The 27124-nt window shown below is 39.8% G+C and overlaps 1 protein-coding gene across 12 annotated transcripts in view; it reads right to left on the reverse strand.

Moving 5' to 3' along the window:
* Positions 1 to 1486: 1486 nt before the first annotated feature.
* The window catches only part of LOC146763687 (uncharacterized), a 47795-nt gene continuing 22157 nt past the window's right edge, over positions 1487 to 27124 (reverse strand). For 2 of the 12 annotated variants that reach the window (XM_085567819.1, XM_085567816.1), the window contains exons 3-7: positions 14862 to 14943; positions 14630 to 14749; positions 4746 to 4834; positions 3594 to 3676; positions 1487 to 3198 (exon numbers count right to left, since the gene is read on the reverse strand). In XM_085567819.1, the coding sequence (XP_085423945.1) occupies positions 2345 to 3130 (786 nt within the window). In that variant the 5' untranslated portion in view covers positions 3131 to 3198; positions 3594 to 3676; positions 4746 to 4834; positions 14630 to 14749; positions 14862 to 14943 and the 3' untranslated portion in view covers positions 1487 to 2344. Of the gene's footprint in view, positions 3199 to 3593; positions 3677 to 4745; positions 4854 to 11327; positions 11422 to 14629; positions 14750 to 14861; positions 14944 to 27124 lie in introns of all 12 variants that reach the window. The other 10 variants (XM_085567817.1, XM_085567813.1, XM_085567818.1 and 7 more) reach the window with 7 other exon arrangements.

The raw sequence follows: 27124 nt of genomic DNA on the forward strand, positions 1-27124 counted from the left end.
ATCTTTTTACAATGGTATGCAGCAGCTAAGGCCCTTGGTGAGCTTTCTCACCTGGAGTGTTGGATCATCAAGCATGCCAACGCCTCATCCACCACCCTATCCAACCTGCTAGAGGATAAGCAAACCACCAGGCATGACACTTTACAAAATAGAGCAGCAATCGACTTCCTGCTGCTCACCCATGGCCACAGCTGCGAGGACTTCGAAGGGCTGTGTTGTTTCAACCTTTCATCAAGAAGCACTTCCATCCAAGCCAACATCCAGCAGACTCAGACTTGAAAGATTATTTTTTACTTATATATGTCCTTCCTAATTGGGATAATAGAGGAGATTTACTAATTTCAACACTGATTTCATCTCATGAACCTCAATATGTTATAATGTGCTGTATCCATTTCCAACATCACACTCCTTGTACCAGGCATGTCCTCTCTGGAAGTGTTCTGCCTCGGAAACTTACTTTATTCTGATTAATCTCTTTGAAACAGCCTCACATTTGTTATCAAGACTTCCACACAACTCCCAGCACTCAGACGAAGCAGCAGAAATTTAATTGCTTGTGAATTGTGTAACTAATTGATGTGAATAAGGCAGGAAGACAGCAGGAGCATGGTGTGGGGAATTTAGATCTAATAGCTTTAAGCATGGTCTTGTACTGTCTTGGAATTTCAGAAAACTATTTATATAATAAATACACCATTTAAAGAACCTTAAGATTACAGAGAACACTAATAGTACAAAGTGAACCTCACTCACATAAGCACCCCAAGTATCATCATTAAGGGGAATAGCTGGATTATCCTCTACAGTAGCTCTCAAAGCCTGGCAAATTGCACTGAAAAGCAGCACAGGAGGAGCAGACAGTGGCTTTCACTCTTTTTCAGTCAACGAGATCCTACAGTCTTTCACTTTTCAGAGACAAGTATATCTGCTAAATACTGTGTTCCTTAAAAGGGGAACAGAGAATAGAAACCAAAGTAATAAAACCTCGAACAGATGTTCAAAGTATCTAGAAGGGAAAACAGGGATTTATACAGAAATGTGGTTTTATTGCAAGCACTCTTGTTATTGCTACCTTTTAAGTGTGCTAATGCAAAATGTATTTATTAAAGAAAGACCCAATTAAGAAAATTGTTTAAGTAACTCTCAGAAGTGCAAGCAACACAACTGTGAATGATGCTGCAGCTTCAACACACACACACACAAAATAGTATGAAAGCATATGAACTTGTAGGAAAAGATGAAGAGCAGAAATAAAACAAAATTACTACTGAAATTCTATGTGGATACTTTTTAATTCAAAGCTAGGGACCTGTGAACACTTCCGTGACTTCTTAATTTTGTTCAAGAGAATGATTTCACTAATTATGGGAGCAGTCCTCCAGTGGTGAGGAATTGGGAATTTTGTCTCTGATTTCAGCAGACTGAGGCTGGCACATACAAGTTACAGCTGCTGAAAGCTGGGATCAGGACAGAGATGCAGTGCTTCAGGGAAAAAAGCACAGCTTTATTTTGATCATTTCACATACAGGCAAATCAAGGCTCACAACTTTTTTTGGAATTATTGCTGTTTTACTGAACGAAAAACTCAATTTCAAGCATGTGTCACAGAGGCTTCTACTTTAAATAAGAAAAACATTAAATGCCCCTTTTTGGAATATTAGCAATAAGTCGATCTCTTGACAGAAAAATCTTCACTCACAGAATGTCTACACAAAGAATTCATGTACAATATTTAAAAGGGAACAAACATGAATTGTAATACACATTTAGATATCTTAATCACAATCACAAGAAGTATCATCAAACACAGCTGAAGTTAAACTCAACAGCAGTATAATGGACAATTCTGTTTGTCTGGAATTCCATCAATTTGCTAATAAACCAAGAAATACACCAGAAATAAGACTTCAGGCAGTGATAATACAATCTCTTGAAGAAACTGTGAGAAATACACTCTGAGACATGGACTGGGGCTTCAAGCTACGGCAGACAACCGTAGTTGGAAGTGGGACTTGCAGGGCACACACCAGGGGGAAGGTGTGTGCACAGCACCGGAGAAAAAGACATACAGGTACTAGCGCTGGCAATGCCACTTCTAGTGAGAGACTAAGGCTTTTCACGCGGTTTTTAAATTGTTCTTAGGGCTCCGGGCTTGTTCTGTTTTTGTTTTTTTTTTTTTGTTTTTTTTTTTTTGGGTTTTTTTTTTATTTTTGTTTTTTGGGTTTGTTTTTTTTTGTTTTTTTTTTTTTGGGTTTGGCTTCTTTACAACATTTCTTTGTTTTGACGTACAGAAAGATCCCCGCCGCTGCCCGCCCCGTTTCTCCCGGCGCTCCGCAGCACCCTAGCACTGCCGGCCGCGCGCCTTCCTGTGCGCGGCCCCGGCGTCCTGCGCGCTCCCGCCCCTGCGCCGCGCGGGCTGGCAGGCGGCCGCGCGGCCGCGGCTCCGCCCGGCGCCCGAGCTGCGGGCCGCGGCCTGCGCCGGCTCCTCGCGGCGCTCCTCCGCAGCCCCGCTGCTGCCGGGGACGGCGCCGGCGCCGGGGCCGGCCCGCGGGGGGCGCAAGCCCCTGCGGCGCCGCGCCAGCTCGCTGCAGCGCTCGGCGGCCACCTGGATGAGCTGCGCGACGAAGCCGGCGGTCTGCTCCTGCAGGAGCGGCTGCAGCTCCCGCGCCAGGGCCTCCTCGTGCAGCCCGTGGCGGCACAGGCTGGCCACGATCCTGCCCTGCGCGAAGGCCACGTCCCACCACCCGCGCAGCACCTCGTTCAGCCACAGCTCCAGCGGCCGCAGGATCTCGGCGTGCCTGCTGAAGAAAAAGGCCCAGGTCTCGGGAGAGAACCCCGCCACGTGGGTCCGCGGCTGCGGCCCCGCGGCGCCCGGCTCCTCCTCCCCGCGGCTGGCGCTCCTGGACGTCGAGGGCTGCGACGCTGGCGTCTCCAGGAAGCCGTGGCCGGGCGCCGCCGGGGAGAGGATGATGTGCACGGTCTGCCTGCACAGCGGGCACGACGGGTTCTTCTCGACCCAGCGCACGATGCAGACCCGGCAGAACTGGTGCAGGCAGGAGCCCACGTAGGCGATGTTGCTCGAGGTTTCGCGGCAGATGGGGCAGCTCCACTCTGAGGACGTGGCCATGCTGGCGGGGGCGGCAGGCTGGGGACAGCGGAGGAACGGGAGCTGCTCGCCCTCCCTGGTGCCGCACGCTGTCGGGAGGGAGAGGCCATGGTCATTGCTGTCCCAGGGAGAGGAGGAAGGCATGGCCAAACCCCCGGAGAAGCCATCCTCCCGCTCACTGAGTCGTGTCACCCACCCAGAGGGCACCCGCGGGCCGCAGCCCGCCTTCAATTGCCTGTGCCGAGCAGGCGGGATGGGGAAACAGGAGTGGTGACCCCGGAACTGGCACTGGGAGCTGCCAGTGGCAACCACCCAACACCGGAGGAAGCCTCACCTTCTTTTTCTCTCCATTTCAATTCCAAATAACCAGCATGAGGGTGGGGGAAGAGTGAGGATGGCATTTTACCAGGAGCAGGGATATATGTCTAGTGTGGCGAGAGGTTGAGATTAGTGGTTTTTGATTTGGCAGTGTAGTGAAGCATACCGAAAATCTTTTGCAGATGACTGGAACTAATGGCAAGTCGACTCTTCAGCAGTAATTTTAAAGTTTTGGGCTAAATCACAATCCTGCAACATGAAACAATGATATTTTACTGGTTTTGCTGTGGAGGTGTGCCTTTGAGACAAGAGCCTCAAGACAGGTAGCATTTTGTGCACAGTGATTTACAAAAGGGGCTAGTCCTCAAATGGGAGTTACACAGCTTATATATAGATACTGAAGGACAGCTGTGCTTGAGTAAATAATTGTAATTGTCAGAATTAGTTAATTCTATACTAACTTTGCTTCCTAGGCAGAAGTACTCATCAAGGGAAGTTCTTTCCTTCTTAATTTTGTGACCAAGCTGATAATTTTTTTTATTTCTAGTACACTAATTACACCTAATAACATGTAATATGAGTTACAATTTAAGGATATGCTTGAGGCACTGTGAAGTTTCTGCTGGGATCAGGGAAGTCATTTCACCAGCATTAAATCAACTGTCAAATAGCCAAATCAGAGCCTGTCTAAAATTTTGTTTGGGCAACAATTTTCTGTTAGAAAATGGCCGTATGTGTTTTGTGCCTGGAAGTCTTAAATCAAGTGTACATAGCTCTGCCCTGAAAGTTCCTGTTTTAACTTCCTGAAGTAATCAAATTACCTAGAATAGACCCAAGACCTCTCTGTGCAGGTCCTGAGAAAATACCAATTTAACTTCAGTCCTGGTGCTGTATCTCAGAGACATACTTGCACATTACTTCTCTAAGCCCTATGAAACAGGATATAAGCCTCTTAAGCAAGGCAGTGAGCAAGCTGTAGCAATGGCATTCTTGAATTCATATTCAGCACTGCTCAAATAGAATCAAGAATTCAGTGTTGAATTAGGATTTTAAATTTAATGTACAGTGCTTCTGTGGCTAGCTTTCAGCAGTGGGACGCATTTCCCAGAGGGAGACGAGGACCTTCTGCTCCTACAGTCTTGGCCTAGTGGAAACTAGTGGAAGTATTACCACCCCTGAAGATATCAGACTAACTCGTCATTATTATAATAAATAATAGATGTCAGAGGTATGTCTCTCATGAAGGGCTGCTACCTATTACAAGAGTAACTTTCCATGTTCTGTTTAAAAACAAATCAGACATTTGCATCAAACTTACATAACAGTACAAGTACAGGTCCAGGATACCTGGAGGCACGTGGGTGGGTGTGTTGTTGTGATGACCAAGCCGAAACGGGAAGGAAGCACCTAAGAAAGGAGAAAAAAACTGCACAGCATCAACTGCAGAAACAACATACAGTGAACTAACCATAACCCCCTTTCCCCATCCCCCTGTGACTGCTGAGGGTGATTAAGGTAGAGCAACTGGATATAAAATTAAGCCTGGGAAGAAGGGAGGAGGTGTTGGGAGGATCTTCTAAGATTTGGTTCTAAGTCTCATCATCTTATCTGACATGATTGGTAATAAATAAGTAAATTCCCCAAGCTGAGTCTGTTTTGCCCATGAGGTAGTTGGTAAGTGTTCTCTTCCTTGCCCTTGTCTTGACCCACAAGCTTCTTGTGATATTTTCTTTCCCCAGACCAGCTGAGGAGAAAACTTTAGATATCTAGAGTGGCTCTGGTGGGCATCTCTGACCCAGCCATGGTCAACCCACCACAGGTGTTCACTAGTGAGTAGCATTTTGTCATTCCATGGTATCATACTGCATACAGCTGTAAGCACACCCACCACAACTGAAATGTTATTTTTGCACCAGTCCACACCCTTTCTCTTCCCATGTGTCATGATCATTTCTGCCATACGCTGAAATGTAAGTAGTTTCTTAGTGCCCTAAGGCAGCAAAGGCATTTAGGGAAACTGAAAAGACTGGATATAGTTCTAAACTCAGAAACTTCCACATTAGCTTTGTTATTCATGGAGCTGTCCTGCAGAACCAGCAAAAGCCCATAGAAATATTACAAACTAGCTCCCTGGCATTAAAGATTGTGTCAAGAACCAGCTTCCTCAATCCCAGTGATCCTGACACAAATTCACAGAGGTGCACCATGGTTCTCATACCAAGACTTGCTGTTCTGCAGAAAATAAGTTAATTAAGACATCCAAGTAGAAGACAGACTGTGAGTAAAATACTTCTTATTTAACATTTTCAGCATGTTTTCCCTCAAGGGCTTTTTGGTACACTCTAATGTAAGATTGTCAATAAAAACTTACTGATATCTTTGTAAGGGAATTCAACAGAATAAATTCTGTCTTACAAATCAATCCTATATACTTTTGCAGCCCTGATGAAAGCCAATAGAGAAGTGCTTAACACAATAATTGATTTGTCACTACATAGTTTTTGAAGGGATGTGCTAATATAAAGACCAAGGCATTTCTGAAAATTCCCTGCATTGTGAGAGAGTGATAAATGTAAAATGGACACAATGTAAAAAAGATTTTGAAAGTAAGAATCTGTTGAAATCCCCTGAAATACAAATGTGAGCAGGAAATACAGATGTTAAAAGGGACTAAAGTAAAAAAAGAATCTAAACACTGCACGCAAAATTTATGCTGTACTCACAAACTGAGGTTAAGATAAATTAAACATTTTCCCATGGAACTGAGAAGTAACAAGGTATTAATGAGAATAAATATGTGATCTTTAAAGTTTTCCATTTAAAAAGCAATAGCAACTATTTCTAGAATAAAAATGCCAGTAAGTCTGCAAAAACAGTATCACTACACCTTTTCTCATAATTTCCCAAATACTAAAGAAAGTCAGAAAGCTCATTTAAACTGACCAGATTTGAGTTTTTATTCTTTTACCAAAGAGGACAGGAAAGATTTAGTTTCCAGTCCTTCCTCTCCCAAAATCAGTCAATTCAGCAGAGTGTGGAGATAGGGACTGTCATCATGCTGGTTCTTCAGGGAGGAGGTGGGGGAGCGGGGGGAGGGGGGCGGCGCGGTTTGCCAGGAATCTTCACCTAGGTTAAGCCTAAGGCTGAGAATAAGCCCTTCCCAAATAAAATCTCATTGAAACCACTTGTAAAACGAGCTGGTTTATGTGAAAAAAAAAAAAAAAAAAAAACCAAAAACAAAAAACAAATAAACCAAAAGGCCATTGTTCATAAGAAGTGTTTCAAAAGACTCCTAGTCAGTTTTACCCTCAAGTCAGCTTTAATAACAGGCTGGTGAATTGCAGTGCCATGCAGGACTTCAGTTTGCAGTACCACAGCAGAAAGGAAAGCAAGACTGCTAAAGATACAATTCAAAGAGGACCCTGCAAACTCTCAGCCTTTTTTGATAAGTGTTCCATCTCTAAAGCAGAACTCAGCTGTCAGGGGGTTCCCTTTCATTATTTTTGCAATACATTTATCACTCAGCTCACTGGACATTTCCACAGTGGATGATTGTTCTGCTGTGTATAGCCCTTGAAACAAAAATATGTGTTATTATGGGGTGAGCTTTAATTTAATTGCTATGGGCTGTTCACGTAAGAGTTGGACTCAATAATTCTTGTGGGTCCTTTCCAACTCAGAACATTCTGTGATTCTTTAAGGTAATGTTAAACTTGTAAGAAGATGCCCTAATGGTAAGAGATAAGTAGCAAGAAACTGAAAAGGGACCAGTGTAACTGTCTTTGGAGCTGGTCCTTTTTTGACCAGGGTAGGAGAGCTCCAGAGCTGCGATTCAGCTTCAAGTGTTTTTTGATCTATGATAGATTTCAAACAAGTAATATTACACTGCCCTATTAGCATATAACTGCAGGTTCTGTAGAATACAGTATCAGCTTTTAAAAATAAGTTTTCCTTAGTAAAATGCTTGAGCTCTTGCTTAACTGCTGGCAAAACCAAAAGAGAAACATTTACTGAAAATGCATTCTAAATTGCGTAAATCAGAGGCTTGAGGCTTCTCTCCCTAAAGGTGTCCTGTTGTTGGTGTTAAACCTGAGTCCTCAGCATGACCACTCACTGATGCCCAAGGCTAGGTTCTAACTACAAATCCAAAACCAGAGCACGGAAATATCATCTCCAGCTTGAGCATGATGTGCAACAAACTACATTAGATTGAGAGCACTCAGTTGAAGGCAGCATTTCTGAAAATAATTTTTCTATATCTCTTCTTTTTATTCTTCTTCCTTCTTCTTCCTTCTTCTTCACTGCACCAACATTTGCACAGTTGACCTGCTAGAACAGGCTTAATAATTTATTTTTATTTTTTTTTCTTTTTTAAATAAAGTTATTTTTTTATGCCTGAGGATTTTCTGACTTGGCTCAGCATGGGGTCATGAAAGGTGTATGGAAGGAAGATAGAAACTGTAGGAATGTTTTCCCAAGTCAAAAAGGGAACAGAACTCCTATCTACTGTATAGTCCCAGCACCAGCTAGGTGTCCTGTCTGTTTACTCTCCCTCCAGTGCCTCTCTGCCAGAAAGATGGTCAGGACAACTTTCTCACTCCTGTTTAAAATTCCCACTTGGAGTGCTTAATTTTCATGTTGGCATTTAATTGAAAATGAGTAATAAAGGGCCTTATAAGTGAAAATGGGAATTAATATATGCTGGTGAATTTGGGGTGTAAGTTATCCCTTTTGCCTTTTTTGAACCCATCCAAGGCTGACCAAGTGACCTGCTGACCCTAGAAGCTCCATGTCCAGCCTCTTCAGGTAGCATTTAAATAAAGAGCAGATGATGGAAGAGTAATAAATTAACTGTCTAGAATTACCGTTCTCCACTCCCTTTTTGATTATTCCTTCCGTGTGCTTCTGTGGTAGTTACAGAGCAGATCAGTGACCTCAAGATCGCTGGAACTGCTTGCAACTCCCTACAAAAGCCACTGCAAGAGTGGTGGCATCACCTTCACCTCAGGCAATCATTTCTGAGAAATAAAACTACCAAACAAAGGTGTTTCTCCAGAAGCCAGACACGTCCTGCTCTCTGTGCCACCTCTTCCTGGACACCATGTTACTTCCCTCCACCTTTTCTGCTGCAACTGCATTGCAGATACTTTCACAAAGACCAGTCATGGTGTAACTAATTATATTGTGAAATTAGTTGTGCTTATTTTCAGATTTTGCTAATTTAATACCTTTATTGTAGGCATAGAAACCAGAATGAGAAATACATTAGAAAGCCTGCTAGATAAGTTCAGCTAAGGTGTGGCTAAAGGACTTAATGGTACACATCAAATAAAATTTTCCAACTAAAGACTCAGAAAACGAGAAATGAAACTAAGTCTTTCTGTTTTTGCAGCTGAAGGAAATCAGTGGCTAATTGCAAGTTTCTGTTGGCATTTCAAAATTAAAATACCAGGAATGACCAGGAGGAAGAACAGTGAGAGTTTTATTTGTACAAGCCCAGTGAGAGTCCATGGAAATCACAAGGAATCTGTCCTCCACACCAGAGTTTATGTCTTTGCCCAGCAATCGCCCTGAGCCACATGATTGAACCACACATCATTTGTCTTCCTTTGTTACTGGATTGAGATATTCCTTTGTTTTCTTCCATGAAAAAAAAAAAAAAAAAAAAAAACACCACAAACCCAGACCAAAACCCAATCAAAGAAAAAAACGCAAAAACAAAACAGTTGCTGCCTTAAGGCTGAGGACCAGATGCTTAAATACTGCCAATCCTTTCTTGGTGAAAGAGAACTGTTTGATGAAGTCTAATGTTATGTTTGTACTGTTTTCAGGGGATTATTTAGTAGCAGTATAAGCCTGCAATATAGCATTTGAATACATTTGAAACATATAGGTTCTTTCAAAATGAAAACATGACAATTGAAAACAGTAAGTCAGGTTTATAAGCAACACCTCTAACACTTATTCTGTGTACAAAATCAGGACACCTTCAGGCTAAATTTTTCCCTTATTACTATGCTGTTTGACTGTAAAGCAAGTCAGTTTTTGTGCTAAAATTCATTGTTTCCCACAGTGTTAAAGGATTACAAAGGTGTATTTCTCAGGTGTTCAAAAACCTGAAAAGATAAATCCCTGAAAATCAAAGTCTATCTTTTAAATAATGAATTACAAGCATTTGAATTTGAAACATTTTTTATCTGTGATGCAAATAAATCGGACCTACGAGAAACAGTGATCATAATTGAGGGTGAAACAATTCTCTTTCATCAAGAAGTGTACACCTTTTGTTAACAGTAAAGGTATCAGGAAGGGAAAATACTTGGTTGAGTTTTGGGGAGAGGTTTGCTTGGGTTTTTTCCTAAAAGGATGAAATATTTTTCCTTTTTTTTTTTTTTTCTCCATTGCATACTAGCACTAAAACAGTATTAATGCATTGAAGACTCATTTGAAGTGTTCCCTTTTAGGTATCATTAGATGGTATAATGTCACAGATTCTTTTCACTGAATAAAACAGTTATTTAAAGAGATTCTGTTATTGTAATATAATTTTGTTCTGTTACATTAGTCTGTTATGCTTATATTCATACCTGTGTTTTAAAAACTCAGTGATGCAGGAGGAATATGAGGGTGAAAGAAAGGACAAAGTGCATTACTGAGACAGGGGATCTAAATCTAAGCCTTCATTTTGATTTAAGAAAACAACATTCTCTGGTTAAGGTAAACTTTGGACTCCAAACAGACACCAGTAATAAGAGAGTAGAAGACTCTTTTGGTGGAAGTCTTAAGCAAATCAAACCAGCTTTAGTGAACCTAAAAAAATACCTGCAGGGGAACCACACATAATCCAACTGTAACAATATTTTCATGATAGTCATGATGTCAACATGACATGAATAATTTTCTTCCTGCAGGAAGAAAACCCAAAATTTATACAACTTGAACAAAAAATTAGAATGTTTTAACCTTGTGCTGCAGATTATTGACCTGATACACACAGTATGTCTATGATAAAGAAAGAATAGTATGGATTCTATTTCAAGTCTCCTTGTGCAGAGGAATTGAAAGCTGGCTATTCTGAGGCTAATATGCATAGTCAAATGAATGATTTAGTGGCAATCCAGAAGTGAGATGTTCTCTATTTCTGTAGGAAGGGGGAGAAGTGAGCATGGAACATGTGTCAGTAAGTCAGGCTCACTATCTCATAACTCTTTCTGGTACTGCTGTCCTCCAGGAATGCAGTGTAAGCATCCATCAAACATGGTAAAAAATGCAATTTCTTTAAATACTTCATCACTACTACATTGCTAGCACTTCATAATACTTCATTCATTTGTGCTCCAAAGTAATGTATACTCATCTTTCACAAATATCTTGATGTCATTTTGACTGGAGTTGTGTAATCAAAAAAGCCCTTGCTCTGCTGTTGATGCCTTCTAAGTTACAGAAGAAATAGGCTTTGAATTAAGGTCTGGTGATTAAATTTAAAGACTTTTATGCTAATGTAACCAGTATGAATATTTGCTGAATCATAGTTGGGTTTCAGTGTTCTATTTACATTTAGATTTTCCATCAGATTTCTCTCCACTAGCATGGCATCTACCGTTAAATTTGCCATCACAACTGTGTGAGAGGACTATGTCAATGCTTGAGGCTCTCCCCTCCGCCCAGAATGTTTGGAAGGCAAACACCTATTGAACTACTGTGGATGTAATTTTTATATCCTGCTGTAACAGCAGCCATTAGTTGACTGTAGATCACTGACTATAAATTCTGTTTATGACTAGAAAAGTTATAAGCTTAAGCACCATTTATCCAATCTCTCTAAATATTTCAACACAGAAAAACATGAAGCTCGAGAGGAAACCCAGGCCCTGGAAGCACATCAGCTCCCTGACCTTACCAGAGAACTGTGTCAATTCTACCAGCCTCTCCTTTGTACAACACCAGCTCTCTGTCTCCTCAAAGCAGGACTGCACTATGCAGCATCTGAGTTCCTGTGAAAAAAGAGCCAAAGCCACAATAGCCAACATAAGAGCCCCCTTCTCTTGTTCTCGTTGTATAAGATTTTGATGTCACTGTGGAAGAATCTTCACAGAAGTTAGTGCTACCAGGTGATTGTCTAAGTACCAGTAAGCTTTCCTGGCTACCCTCAGTCATTAGAAAATGTTGTTTGCTCTCATAGCATTCAGGCCACTTCTATAGTTGCTAAATCACTCCTCTTGGGACATATCTTGGAACCCTGGTAGGCCCTGTGCAATGTGGAGGGAGGCAGGCAGAGTCCCACCATCCTGGTTGATTAAGTTCACTGTGCTGCTGTGTGAAGAATTTTGTGCTAGCCAGTTTACTGTGAAATCATTCTTAGATCAAGCCACATAGAAGTAAAATGTAAGTAAAATAATTCATTGCATTCAGTATCAAAGCAGCTACAGACACTTAAATGAAGAAAGAAGGAAAAAGCACTTTTAAACTACTTATGGCTAAATTCAATCAGAACTGGTATTGCTCCCCCACTGGCAGATTGTCTCATCACTTTTCCTAACACTTTGTTAGAGAGTCTCTGCTTATTCATTTTAATAAGTAAAAGTCTGTTTCTCATGGCACATTTTGTACAACCTGAACTTCTAAAGACCTAGGGCTGAGACAGACTAAATCTTTCTTTACAAACCTTGACCATTCTGTCATGTTAATGAAATTATCTGTCTTTTCCTGTCTGCTAAAATAATTTCAGATGAATTCAGGGAATTCAGATTTTTTAACACGAGTATCAGTTTCTGTGTTTGGTTAATTAACTCTCTCACCTAACAAATTAAAATATCTTCTTTTAGTAATTAAGTCCTAGATCTTTACTTAGGAAGTGTCTTTGCTGCTAAAGCTCTTATGAATCAGTCTGTGAGGACACTCATGGTTGGGGTAATCTCCACCAGCCCCTCATTCTCTCTCTGAGCACACTGAATGCAACATCCACTCCATGTGCAGTATTCCATGGCCCTTTTGTCATCCACGTCTGACTTTCCTTTATAGAATGGTCATTCCTTCAGAAAAGGTGTCAAACTATCATTGATGAGATACACTAATGGTTTCCTTCCAAAAGGTTCAAATTCAGCCAGCCAGAAGTTAAGCAGTCTTAGAGATAATATCTCCTTGTTTTCTTCCATTTCTGCCTCTCCTTGCTTCTTACTTAATGGTACCTGTGCACCATCACATTTGTTTTGATTTCTTGGCTTTTGTGTTACCTGTTTTCGTATAAGAGTTACGAGCTTCAGGTGTGTTAAAGGACATTATGCTTCTATGGAAATTTAACAATTTTAGCTATAAAAGGAGCAGTGCCTCTGTCTTGAAGAATGTAATCTTTTATGCCCTGTGGCTCACACCTAATTAGTGTTCTTCTCCTATATCCCTTTCCTTACTTTGAAAATTAATAGACTTCATAGTGCACTGGGTAGCTAGGAGGAAGGAGAGGGTCACTGAAGAGATGATCTAAATAATCCAGCACACCCTTAGGACAAACTCCAGAGATACTATTAAGCACCAGCAGGTTAAGAGGAAGAAAAAGCAACTCCCCAAAACAAGAGTTGAGTAAGGAGCATAAAGACATTAAAAATCAATGTGCTATAATTAATGCTACCAACCAGCTTGGTCAACTCTGTACCAATGTGCTGGCTGCTACTGGGTAACTCATAAGAGCTCACAATCACAAAAGGGTAGTTCTTTGCTAAAAGTAGGTTTTAAAAATAGGAATAATGCAGAGTTTCTGACAAGGAGGTTCAGAGAAGTGAACAGCGAGCAGACATACTCACTGTCTGTTCAGCCATTAGAGAAAGTTAATTCCTTTGACAGGGCACTTTGCCAGCTCTGACTTACCTGGCCAAGCCATTTTGGAATAATTAGGACCATTTCAGAATAGTCCTGTCCCACTCTTGCAGCTGCTCCTTGGAACAGGCAGCAGCTGAGAGTCTTGCAGAATGGATAATAAAAGAAAAGTGCAAGTGTTCTGCTGCTGCACATGTATGTTAAAACACGGAGAACTGCTCTGGGGCAAAAATGGCATCTTCACACATCAAACACAGAGGTAACTACTGTGAAGCGAAAGGGTGGTACTGCTTAGAATTGCCTAGTAGGAGAATATGGGTGGAAATAATTAGATGACAGTTTTTAAGTGAGGAAAGAATGTTACTTAGTAATTTTAAATTTCCCAATCAAAACCATTAGGTATTTTCAGAACATTTTGAGAGGGAAAACATTTGGGTGATAATTCTTTAAGAACTTGATCTTATTTTCTTTGTTAAAAAAGATTTGCAAGAATTATTTGCTCTAGCTTGGTTCTAGTTGAACATACCCGGGCATCTGTGTCCCCACTGAATAATGGGAAAAAAACTCCTCAGCAATCAAGTTTTAACAAATTGCTGGCTTTTTCCTCAGCACTTTACTCTCCCACTCTCTCTGTCCCTGATAAAAGCAAAGATCTTTATATTCTCATGGCTGCTACTCAGGACATCTTGACCTACAACATGCTGCTGCAAATATTGGGATAGGTAATTAAAAAACTTCAATTAGAGATTTGGATGAAGCATAAAAATTCCCAGCCTGTGAATTCTAGACAAATTTGTTGTGTGATTGGTTTTTTACATTATGCCTTTAATCAATCTATCGGTATGCAGCTTTACTCAGACACAACAATAGAACTGTGTTTATTATAGATTAACAGGACTTTTGTCAAACCTCAACAGAATATGAAGCAAAAGTGTCATCAGGTACAACTTCACTTTTAAAGTAACTTGTATAACACTGTAGCAAAAGACACATATCTACATCTAAAAATGCTTTACAAGCATAGCAGTGCTTTTTCTCACAATTCTCTCATGCTTGTCACAAAAAAAATTACACTGGAAAACATTCTAGGGCATATGATCAGTCATTAATTTTGAAAGCTTCCAAAATTTCAAAATTCTTCTAGAACAAGCTTTTTACCTCAGTTATGCAAAGCTTTCCTTTGAGGGAAAAAAAAAAAAAAAAAAAAAAGGAGAAAAAGGGAAAACAAAGAACAGAACAATAACATCAAAACCAAAAACATCTAATTCAGAGTTACTAGGTTTTACGTATTTCATATTAGTTTTACCAAAACATACTAAAGAAATAATAGAATAGCAGAATTAGAGAGAAGGTGGCACAGAAGAGGCAAAGATAAAAAAAGGGGATTTTCACCTTTGAAAAAGTGACCAAAAAGAGAAAAAATTCACAGAAGTTCGAGGTGGTTCCTATGGAAGGCCCAGAACTACAGCAAAATAATGTTTCATGAAGGAGGGCAACACAGGAGAAGTCAGACTGATGGAGAGATGAAGAGATAAAGGATGAAGGTTTTTACAGACCACATTTGAATCATGTATCTGTAGAGTCTTTATTCATAGCTGGGGATGGGGGGAATTTTGCTAAATACCTGTTCTCCAATGTGTTGAACTCCAATACCGCAGCTATTTGTGTCCCAAGATCTTCATGTGTGGATGACCATATCTTGGTGCCTAAAATTAGGAAATAGAGGGATGGCTTAGACACTGTGCAACTGGTTTGCCAAGGAAGGAGCAAACTGCAGACCTGATGTTAAAACTGTATTCATGGCCTTACAACCCACGTAAGTTGCAGTCCCCAGGTCATCCTTTTCTTCCTCAACATGCAGAAAAAGGAGTAAGTACTATGTTTGGCATGACTGTACATACTTCTGATGACATTCTTCTGAAGACAGCCTGGTACACTGAGTTCCAGTGAGGACATTGATACATAATACAAAGAGATCGTAGTGGTTTCTAAAGGCAACAGGCAAGTGAATCTTATGAGCTCAGAAACAAACCGGGGAAATCTAGAAAAACAATCCTTCAGCAAGTAATGCAGGGGGTTTGTGCCAAATCTAAGGACCTTGTCCTTTGTGCTGAAATTCACAACAGGAGTATCGTTGAGAGAATACTGAAAGACAAAGTGCTGCAAGGAGAAGTGTCTGTGTGAGCAATCATTCCCCAGAAACAAGAAGTCTATAGCCCTAGGAGCAGGGACACTGAGGGAGCTTAGTGTGCTGCTCTGAGAGAAGCAGGAAACAAAGGATGGAGTGGCATGGAGATGTTGTGGTCATGCTCTGCTTTGAAACAATGTAGTCAATGGGAGTTAAGCCACGGAAGCGTCCAAACAATGACCAAAATTTGAACTTTCCTTCATTAACTCAAAGATACATATTGCTTTTCACACTCCCTCATATGCCAACAAAATAAAACCTGCATATGCATGACAAGTGTGAATAAAGTTCCTCAAATTTCACCTGGTCATAAAATTACATTAGTTATAACTTTACCTTTTTCTCACTCTCAGAGTAGACATGTGACTTAAGAAGGAAAGGAGGTCAGAGGAGACTCCACTGTGTAAGGGCTGTGCCCATCTCCTCCCCCATTAAAAGGCCCATGGAATAAGCTTCATTCTCTGGTGATAGCAGTGATTTACCTTTCTGATACCAGTGCCATGACAATTTCTGACCCATATTCTGTCACAGCAATCAATATATCACACTGCTCATGAAACACCATATTCAACATGACCAGACTTACAACACTGAATTGGTTCTTATCAGAAATGGAGCCCAGCCACAACTAGTGCCTCTGATCTCTGAGGCTCAGCTGGAACACAGGGTAGGTGGGATATATTCTGCCAAATTTCACACTTTAAAAAGATTTTCTGCGAAAGTGTATGATTAAGTTCTTTCAGGTATTTGGACAGATAATATACAGCTAAGAAGGGAAAGATATTTCTGCCCCTGAGCCTACTATGTCTGCTTCAACTCTGCTCTGAAGTTTTCCTAGGCTTTTTTCCTAGCTTTTTGACTTCCCAAACACTTCAGCTTTCCTTTCCACGTGAGACAGAAGCTGTACAATCTACATGTTTCCAGTGTGGGCTCTGCCCCCTTCTGGAGGCAGGGCAAAGCAGAACCCTTTACAAAGGAAGTATGTTATTTCCTTCTCTCAGGTAGCACAGCCTGACTAGGACAAAAGCACCATGCTGTAAACATGGCAGTCGCATAAAAGAAAAAGTAGTCACCACTCTGGGAACCTGCTGGTCACATAAATAAAGCAGAACACTCTGTCAGGAAACCACAAACATCCAGTCAGACTTCATTAAAGAAGGAAAATCCATCTCCCTTGAACTACTGTGAACTGCTCAAGGTTCTCTGCAGCTCCCACTCCCAAATTTAAGACTCTTCCCAAGACAGAGTGGGAAACTGAGTTGGAAATTGCTCTCAGTTTTATGCTGATTTCATCACTAAAGAGTCTTCTTTTTTTTTTCCATAAAGCGAAGTGTAAGTCACACCTCATCAAGATTTTTCTGGTCTTTTGGGTCAGTTCTAGACAGATCTATCTCATAACTGTCTCTAATATGAAGTTCTATCACTGCTAGCTTTTGACATCTGAATACAATTCTTCCAGGTACCCAGACCTGAGAAGATCTTGGTATCTACTGGTTTTATTAGGGCAATGATGATGCATATGTTGTTATACTTCTTTCAGACTTCATTTTCCAAAGTTCAGTTTTCTCATTGAAATGAAAGCAATGATACTCACTGATAACACAGTATTCAAAGCAGCTAGAATGGAGGAAGTGTGTGATTTTCTGCTTTCTCTTCAGTGCATTAAAACTACGCTGTCCATATTTGTCTCAGTAGATGGTAAAATACTAATTTTCAAATGCAAACTTTGATTATTACCTTGCTGGCTGAATTCATGCCCCCAGGTATTCAAGTGTTCTTTTTTGCCCAGATCTTAAACCTCAGAGCCACAGCTTAGAGCTACAGTGAATTTAACAATCCAAAACAATGATTGTGCAGAATCAACTGCCAATGTGTAATTGCATCAGGAAAAAGAGGTATGATACCAAAAGGTTTTGTTGTACCCATAAATGAGCTACCTTTATAAAATTCCTTAATCTACTAAGCATTCTAAATGGGTTTACTCTAATTCTCCTTTGAATCTTGAATTTATGACTTCAGTTTTAATGGACTTATTCATTGAATTCTGAGTGTTCTGAACAGGTTCAACTGAAAAAATTATTTTAAATAAGTGCAAATTATATGCTGCAAGCATACACTTTTTTTCTTATACTGTTTCATTTTATTACAAAATTGACTATTTTTCCCTTGCTCTGCTATTTCAGTTTGTCTTTTATGGATATATCTGATTAAACTTCAATAACTTAAGGATAGGGTTTACATTCTCCTTGTTGAGCCTTTATGTTTGATACATTGCACACTTGGATTTACTTCCACTCTGCAGACAAATGCAATGTGTATTTTGAATTGTCTTTGGAATTGTCCATGCTATTTACTTTTGTATTGCCACTACTAGTTACTAACAGCTTTTAAAAAGAGGAATTGGAAGTTCTCCATTTTTTTTTCTTGATTGTAGAGCTTATAAAAAATCTGTTTTATTGCTCCTTGAAAGAGCATTTTTCTCTATGGCTCTGTGAGCTCTGTGCTAACCCATTACTTTAGTCAAGAAGAAAAGGATAATTATATTTTTATATTATTAGTATATTACACTTCATTAATATTGAGTTGACAACCTGCAGATCTTCTTAGGTTTTTTCCCAGACAATTCACAAAACCATCAGTGTCTGATGGCCACTAAGAGCTACATGACAACCAGTCAAGTCAGCATTTTTTAAAGATCAAAATTTTCTATGTAGCCCAAATCAAAGCTGAGACTTTCAGTACTGCATTACAGGGGTTTTGTTTTCAAACGGAGGCATCAGTGTCGGAAGTATCTGTGGATAAACTAATAAAGACTGACTCCTGATGAAATTACCTGCCTCCCCATCCCTCCTGCTGCCTGGACTGTCCAAGAACCTGCAGAGCTCCTCAGGGAAGAGCCTTTTTGGCTTGTGAATGAAAGACGTGTTCTGGCACCATGGCTGCATTCTTCCAGTTGCTCTGTGCTCAGCAGCTTCTAGCCCAGTCTGGCAAGGTCCCAGACATAGCTTATGATTGATGAAGCCTGAATTTCAGGAAAGTACACAGTATTTTTCACCTAAATTAACATTTTGAAAACAGAGACATATTATCAGAGCACAGCTACCTGAAACTTTGCCTCATTCTGTGACATTTTATGTCCTGGTAGCTAGAAAACACTAGACAGAATTAAACAGAAATAATCTTATTTCTGAACAAAAGTTGAAAGTAGGATATATCACTGAAGTGGAGTCAGCTATGGTAACTACACGTTCTGTTCATGAAATCAGAATAGCCTGAAAAAAGAATGAGAAAAACTGTGGAATTACAACAGGAAGATGAAGAAACTCCATTCTCCTACGTCCTCAATTAACCTTACATGGATCACTAGCTGCAGGCTGTGTTTGTCACCTTTGAATTATTTTTAATTTGTTTTTTAAAAAAAAATGGCTACTGTTTGACAAATGGCTTCTGGACAGGAACGGCTTAATGTCTGCATGCTTAGAAGTTTCCATGGCAACAGGCAAGTCCTCAAAAGTACAATTAAAAGTGAACAGTTTTTTATATATATGAGATGCTTCTACTGACAGAGAGCTTCAAAAGAAAATGTGGATCCCTCTCAATTACCCATCCTTTATAAAAGTCTCGTAAGAAACAATAAACAGAACAGAAGAGTTTTATGTTAAGAATTTCCATCCAGTTTTACAACTTAGGTTTAAGCCTAGGGAAAAACAAGTGTTCACTCAAGCCAGAACCACATGATCCTAAAGACTGTCTCTAAAACAGGCCCAGAAGACGATTAATATCTTGCAAAACTGAAGAATTAAATGCCTTTCACTTAATTCTGGAACCAGTATACATGCTCTTATTCAACTGTGACAGTGGCAAGGTGTTAAATGTCCCATTGAATAATTGGAAAAGAGACTTTTTTTCCCCCCCTTGTAGTCCTAACAAGTACAGAAATGAAATTGTGAAAAGGGGAAAGATATGAAAATGAAATCTTGGCCTCGCAGCAACTAATTCCTGATGTCTATGGAACTGGTTGAATTCTCTGTCTCTGCTCCCCATCCAACCATTATCAGTGTTCAGTGTATCCAAGCTGTCAGACCTCCTCTCCAGGCAGAATTTCTGCAATGTAAATCTGCAGTACCTCATCACTGTATTCAGGGCTGCCTGGAGACTGAGCCAGCACAAAGATATTGTTAATAATGTGCAGAAGAGCTTACAGACACATTGTTTAATGCCTTTTCTAAAATCACCTTTGTTGCATGCTCTGAATCTCATCTGACAAAGACTTCTTCCTGATGCACAGAAAACCTGGTCAGGCCAAATGTAAAGAGAGAGGAGCACTTGTGCAAAACAAATCATTAAAAATCATCAATTCATACAAATCATCATTAGATATCACAGAGCAAGAGTGCTATAGGAAGGTTTCTGGATCAGCTAAGCAGCTGACAAACTGAAAAAAGTCAAGGAGCATGACAAGTGACACACGGGGAAAAAAAAGAGAAGGAAGCATGACTGGAGGAAGATCAGTTGTTCTCCATGGCTCCTAAACATCTTTACAACAAAAATCATAAATGATCACAGCAAGAGAAGGACCGGCTCCATTGTCTTGGTCAGTTCTAGCCCTGGAGGAATGTGTGTCTCATCTCAGCAGATACAATTGCTGCTGCAGTTTGAGTGATCTTTAGAAATGCCCTTTAGAGGACCATGGAAAATGCAGCATTTTCTACTGTGCTTTGTTAAAGATTGTTCCATATTTATTTATGACAAACATGTATACAAAATCCTCTGGAGACTTTGCAGAAGAGGGAAACTTTCTTTATTTCAAACTAAATTTAAAATCCTCATGAATTTCCAGTGCCTGCTCTCTGTTAAATTTGTCAGGCCTTCTGAGATATTTGGAACAATATAGTCAGAATAAATGGAGACTTGCCAATCTAACCACTGCTCTCCATTTTTTATGTTTGCACTTCACATTGCCTAAGAAAAATAATCCTCATCAAGCAAAGATATTTACAAATTTCACTGTGAACTTAAATATCTCCCCCCATAATAATTTCTCTTACATTACTTTAACAGAATCATTTACGCCACTAGCATCAGCTACCAACTACATTTGTGCCCTGTGGCAGTGCGTCAAAGAATTGAGGCCATCATGGATTTCTCATGCTCAGCTTCATTCAAACCCGAATAAAATTGCAGTGCATACTCCAAAGGTTGTACATTTTAAATCATGAGATCTTTTTCCATAACTTTCAGTGATCTTTGCAGCTGATCCTTGGACATCTTTTCAGATATTTTCAGGTTTATACTATCACAGAGCAAGGGTCTGATTGACCAAAGTGAGTGGTGAGAGAAACAGAGATATGTTTTAATTAATTTTAACATTTTATCCCCACCACATATTTCAAAGGACTGTTCTGCCCACTTAAGACTATAACTTAATAGACAATTACTGATTGATACAGCTGCAACAAAGTCATTCAGTTAAAACCAGGGGTAGTTCTACAGACATAAAGGACTGTCCCACCCACAAACTAATCTACAAGGTCTTGTCACACGGCTGAAAAGGTTTTCCTGTGAGGCACCCAAAAAAGAATTTAAAAATTTGCCAATAACCTTCTGATTGTCTGCAAGTACAAAGAGTGAGTTAAAAAGCAACAGCAGGCATTTCATTCATATTCAATAGCATGCAATGTCAGTCAAAATTAGGACGGCTTTTCAATAAAGAAAAGCTGGAGAAGTCAGGGATCATCTGTGCTGAAGTCAGGAAATGTTGGTGAAGTCAGGGGAAAAAATGCCATCAGATCAAGATATTAGAAGATAACCAAAGCAGATAAAAGAGAGAGAAAAAAAAAAAACCTGATTCAAATATGATTCTTACTAATTGATTTTTACTAATGCGATTTTTTTTTAATCTTTTCTGTTGGGTTTTGGCGGGGGGGAGGAGCTCTTTGTTTCTTTGATTTTTTTTGTTTGTTTGTTTTTTCATTTTGGTTTGATTTGGGGGTTTTTGTTTGTTTGTTAGTGTTTGGTTTTGTTTGGTTTTGTTTGGTTTGGTTTTTTTTTTTTTTACCTAAATAGTTTTTACTAATTCAGTTTCAAGAAAGCATGAAAGATATTAAAGTAAAAAAATCAGCTAGTAAAAATGAACAGTTTTAGGGTAACTGAAACCAGGTCAGAGAAACCTTGGGGAAGATTATCAAACTGGAAGTAAAAAAAACAAGTAAATGATTCTGAGGACATTATGACAAACCAGTAACTAGAGCTATTTCTTCTGAAATTACTTGAGGAGTTGCTTTTCAAAACCCTGGCCTGTACACCCTACAAGTTTTATAAGCAGAGAAATGCTAAACCCTGCTACTACCAAAACTATTGCAAGAGCCAGTGGCATCACAACAGGGTTTTGTCTTCTGAGCACTTGATCTGAGCCAAAAAATCCTCCCCCATAAGTAGAATGCACTAGTTAAGGGATGAAATCATGTTAAAGAACAAAACGTAATCAAAACTTTGTATGCTACAAAATGCAAAGGGGACACAAATTAAGATTTTCAGAAAAAAGCACTGCAGTGAAGGCAGCAGAGCCATTCCATAGAGTCAAAACCTACAAAGACAGAGGTCAGGCTCTGAAGGTTTTCTTTTCCCAAATGTGAAAATGACTGAAAATTTGAACAACCAACAAAAGAGCCAAGAGAGAGATGTGTGTGGAAATTGAAAGTGGAAAAGATAACTATTAGGTAGTGCTAATGACAGGATTGGTTATCACAACTTTGTGCCCCAGGTGCAATGGGTGGCGAGGCTCAGGATACATTCCCAGTGGGTACCCATGTAGAAGCATAGCTGTATAACACCTACATTAATGGATGCACAAGCCAGCAAGACAGACTAACATGGACAGAGGGCACCCAGACTGAGAAACAAGGGCAGACTCTCACAGGGAGTATCAGCATCCTTTCATATATGAGGAAAAAAGCACAGCACCAGTAAAGATACTTTTCAGGTAATTTAGTAGTCAAAACCAAAGGGAAATACACTGCCCTTATATGCTTTCAAATCATTACTGTGCTGGTTTACCTGGGATGGAGTGAATGTTCTTCACAGTAACTAACATGGGGCTGTGCTTAAGATCTGTGCTAGAAACAGTGCTTGTAACACAGGGCTGTTCCCTACTCAGTGTTTCCTGTAGAGTTGAATTTACAAATGAAAAATCTTTATGGGGCGTTGGGGTACAGGTTGTAAACACTGTATTGGACATCACTATGCTTTGCTTGTTGTTGTCACTCTTGACTTACCAGACCCACAGATGTTTGCCCTGGCAGAGGAGCAAAGCAAATGAAAGATTCCCAGTGCATCAGGGTGCTCAGAAAATCTGGAGCAGTGGGTATTCTGAAAAGGACCAATGGCTTAGACTGGCTGCAGGGTTTCATGTCCTTAAATGTTGGTATCATGAAACAGATCCTACAGCTGTTCCAGTGTAAGTATTAACTGAATTTCTGATTTTCCAAGAAGTCAGTTGAAATTTCCAACTTATTTCCAGTAAGTACTAATTAAGTTTCTAAATTCCTCAGCAAGATTGATAATGTTCAGGGAGTGTGAAAGCTGTTAAAATACCCAGCTCTTCTCTCTAACCCAGAAAAAAATATTATCTGATGATGATACAATAGACTTCAGATGGAGACAGTGAATTGTGTATTAAAACCATCCTGTAACACTGAAGAGGGCATTACTTCCCTCCCTGAGCTCTGGCTTCAGCTTCCCTCACCAAGGGCTGAGGGAAAACATCACTTCATTCTGCTCAGAATTCTGATAAATGGAAAATAATTATTCTTCATGGGAATCTTACTACAGTCAGTGGATGGTACAGGCACCAGAGGCATGCCATCATGGAACTGTATGTTTCTGCAAAGCAATACAGAGCAGTTAATTAATGTTTCTCACAGCTCATTAAAGAAATGCTGGCAATCACGTTGATCTCTCCCTTTTTTCCCAGTCAAGGCTGAAACTTCACCTGTACCAATCACAAGAGCAGGCTCAGTCCTCACACAGCCAAGGGAGGTGTGAATTCTCAAAGACGACCTGACTTTGTCTCATCTTCTCCTCCTATTTTTTGATTTATGCCACATCATCCTTGTAGGGAACTACTTGTGATTTTTCTCTGACTGGACTTTCAGGGGCTGCAGAGCAGCATCCTGTCAGTTACACTGGTGGTGACAGGGAGCATGTGTCAGAGAAATTATGAGAAGCATTAATCAAAAATCAGGCAATGGCAGACCTACCACAGAAACTGTTATCTAAAAATCATGTTTTCCAGACTGGCCATGTCCTCTCTGACACACAGAGTCCCATATGGTCATTTTTCATTGGATTTGCCAAATAAATGCAGGAAAGGCTTCTCAACAATGCCCAATCTCTTGATTACTATTAAGTCATAACAGAAAAATGGCCAATTCAGCATGACAGTCTGGCATCTTTTTCTTGTACCATAGAGATAATTTTGGAGGAGGGAGAGGACAGTGCAGAACCTTCTGTGTCATATGGCAGTTTCAACTTCAAGTAAACATGATCCTAAAATACCAGAGTGACAAAAAATACTGCTGAGGGAAACACAAATTAGTCACCATGTCATAGTATGTAGTCATCACTTTGTGCAATGTTCATTGACTTGAACAAGATGATGAAACTTTAATCCCTCATGAGAAGTTAAAGTAGTTCAAGCATATTTATAGCCCACAAACACACAAAGAAAACCTGTCAATCTCTACAGTGCAACTCCCATCTCGCCTTTCAGTCATCGTGAATATTTTTGGTTGCAGAAGGCAGAAATAGATGGCAAACTAATTAACTCATTGACTTGATTCTCCCATTCAAAATGTTGCCATCTTTAGGAAACAGCAGAGGACACAAAGGGTCATCCCTTATTGCAGAACTCAGTGTACTGCACGTATTTTGGGTTACACTTTGGTTGTACTGGCTGGCTTTTCCTTTTACAAAAATATCCCTATAAATGCAATACATAACATAATCTTTAACTCCAGAAATTTTATGCTCAACTCATGCAAATATTTAATCCTTTCTTACATAAAACATGAGCTGACACTGCACTTATTGTCATAAGCACTTCATTAAACACACTGTTGGTCATGTATAATGTAGTAGATATTGTTTGCTAAAGGAGCAGATCAGTTGGCATGTATTGGGTTACATTTTGCCATGCCACAAAAATAATTTTCAATCTGATGGTCAGACATAAAAATGGGAGGAAAAACTTGTAGATATAGCAGAGTTACTCTTGAACAAATTTCAACAGGCAATGTTGAAATATCAATTTTAAGATGTGCTTGTAGATGATTAATTCATCAAATTTGATTAATTTTATACATAAAAATGGCAATAGTAATTTAATGCAGCTTAATAAATTAATATTTTTCACTTTTCCTCAATACAGTCATCCAACTAAACAGTTACACAACTCTCCCAAGGGTTTTCAGTGGAGTAATTCTTGTTCCTCCAGGCTGCAAAAAAAATAATTTCCCAAGTGGTCCCTCTTTTTAAATTACTCTGGATTCAGAAGAAAACCTTCTGCCCTCTCTGCACTCCTCCAGCTCTGTGAGGAAGGGATGGATATTCACAGGTGTGTCAGCACTCCAGCCAAAGCAGAGGCTTACCTACAAATCACAGAAGTATCAATCTGTATAAAATTAATGTCATTTTGGCTTGAACTTGGATATAGGTGTACCAAAACAGGCACTGTACTAGGAACAGTTTTGGATAAGGATATGGCTGGTGTGATCATTCCAAAAGGCAACAGTGGGTAAATTTACACAAGAAGGATGAGTGTGAATAAAAAATCCAAATAAATGGAAGAGTGGGCAGAAGAGAAACCCTCCCCCTGTGTACAGGGAGGACAACAGCATAAATACAGGCATGAGGAGGGAGAACCTGAGAAGAAAGAAATCAAATTCAGCTTAGCTCTTATTTTTCTTCCTGAAGCTCTCTCACCCACACTCGCCTTGATTTCAGGGCAAGTACCACCAAGGGACTGCAGCCCTCTGGGCTCCCCATTTGGCATCAGCTCCACAACACTTTAAAAGCCACAACTAATTTAGAATACAATTGTTTAATTAATGGTTCCACGTTTAACAAGTTCTGATTAATGTGGTGAGAGAACTGGCCACCAGCAATAAGGGCATTGTTAATTAATTAATTCAATAAAGCTTAAAACTGACCTGATTTGTCAGTCTTCTAAACACTCCCATCACAGCAATCCCAAATTCCCTGAGTTAGACAGACAGATAGACAGACAGACAGACAGACAGATAGATATATAGCTAGATAGATATGTACATTTATATTTTGTTGCAAAACTGTACATAGAAATAGCTACTTTAGAGTGCACACAGGATTTCCCAAAGAAAAAAAGGAACCAGTGTGAAAAGTCTTACATTCCATCTGCCTAATGCAAAGCTGTTTTTCTTATAAATCTCACATGAGAGAAGACCCAGTGATCTTCTACCAATAGATCTTGACACTGGAATAATTGTTGGATTTCTCTCTTGTTTAAATGTATGGAGAGAGATTCTTCCAATTGTTAGATGCTATTATACTATACTGTTGATTTAAAATTATCTGTGAAACCAAAGAAAACAGACACAGATCTCTCAAGAACACTTGAGCTAGTTAAAATGGGTAAAAAAGTTGCAGTTTCCAGATATATTCCTCATTTAATAATTTGGCATCCAAGACAGAGTTAAGACTGCAAGTGATTGCATGAAGACTTGATCATGTCAAACTTTCTACAGTAATCTCAGCTGCATATTTCTTGTCATTTGTTCAGGTTTCTAGCCACAAGGAGAGAAAAAAAAATTAAAACCTCAAATAACTTCTAGCAACAGGGCTTGAAAAGAAAAGAAATAATGTTCAGAAACTGACATTTCAGGAGGTAGGCCTCAACACTTCCACTCACATTTAACAGATCTTAATGTAGCTTGCACAATATTTTAAACAAAAGTGTAAAATAAAATCTGCTCTGAATTGGGTTTGGTCATTTTTCAACTTATAGTTAGAGCAGAGGTTTTACTGTATGGAGATTTATTACCATGGGATTTTTTTCAGCACATGTAATTCACACATGGATCTTCCAAAGTCTTTTCTATTCCAACCTTTAATTAAATGTACAGGCTACCATCCAAGCATGACCACCTCTCAGAAAAAAAAAAGTTGACAACAGTTTTCCCTCAGGACTTCCCAGTTATATGAAATAATGAAGTCCAGAGACTCTGAGGATGGCAGCCTGGTTTACTGCAGTTTAGGATTTGGTCCTATTGGCCATTGCAGTCAGTGATAAGATAAGATAGCCATTTCAGCATGTTCCATTTCAGAAATCAAGCAATAACCCTACATTTTCTTAACTAATATACCATTAGAAATAATAATTTTTTCCCAAAAGTCTCTCACTGTACAGGAAGCTAACCCACCTGGATCTCCCCATGCTTTAACATGAAAATCTCTGGAGGCTTGAGTTGTGTCTGTTTTTCCTCTTCCCCTGCAGCTGAGCCCGCAGCCACTTCTGACCTGGGGGCAGACCACTGGCTGTTCCTCACCAGCAGAACGGTGAGAAAATGGCACAACTTCACCTTAATCACAAGGTCAAGCTATCAACTACAGAAGGTTCCCATTCTCCTCACCTCCAACAGAGAAATTCTATTGAATTTCACTCA

This window comes from Lonchura striata, chromosome Z (assembly GCF_050655825.1).
Source record: "Lonchura striata isolate lonStrDom1 chromosome Z, ASM5065582v1, whole genome shotgun sequence".
Classification (NCBI taxonomy): domain Eukaryota; kingdom Metazoa; phylum Chordata; class Aves; order Passeriformes; family Estrildidae; genus Lonchura; species Lonchura striata.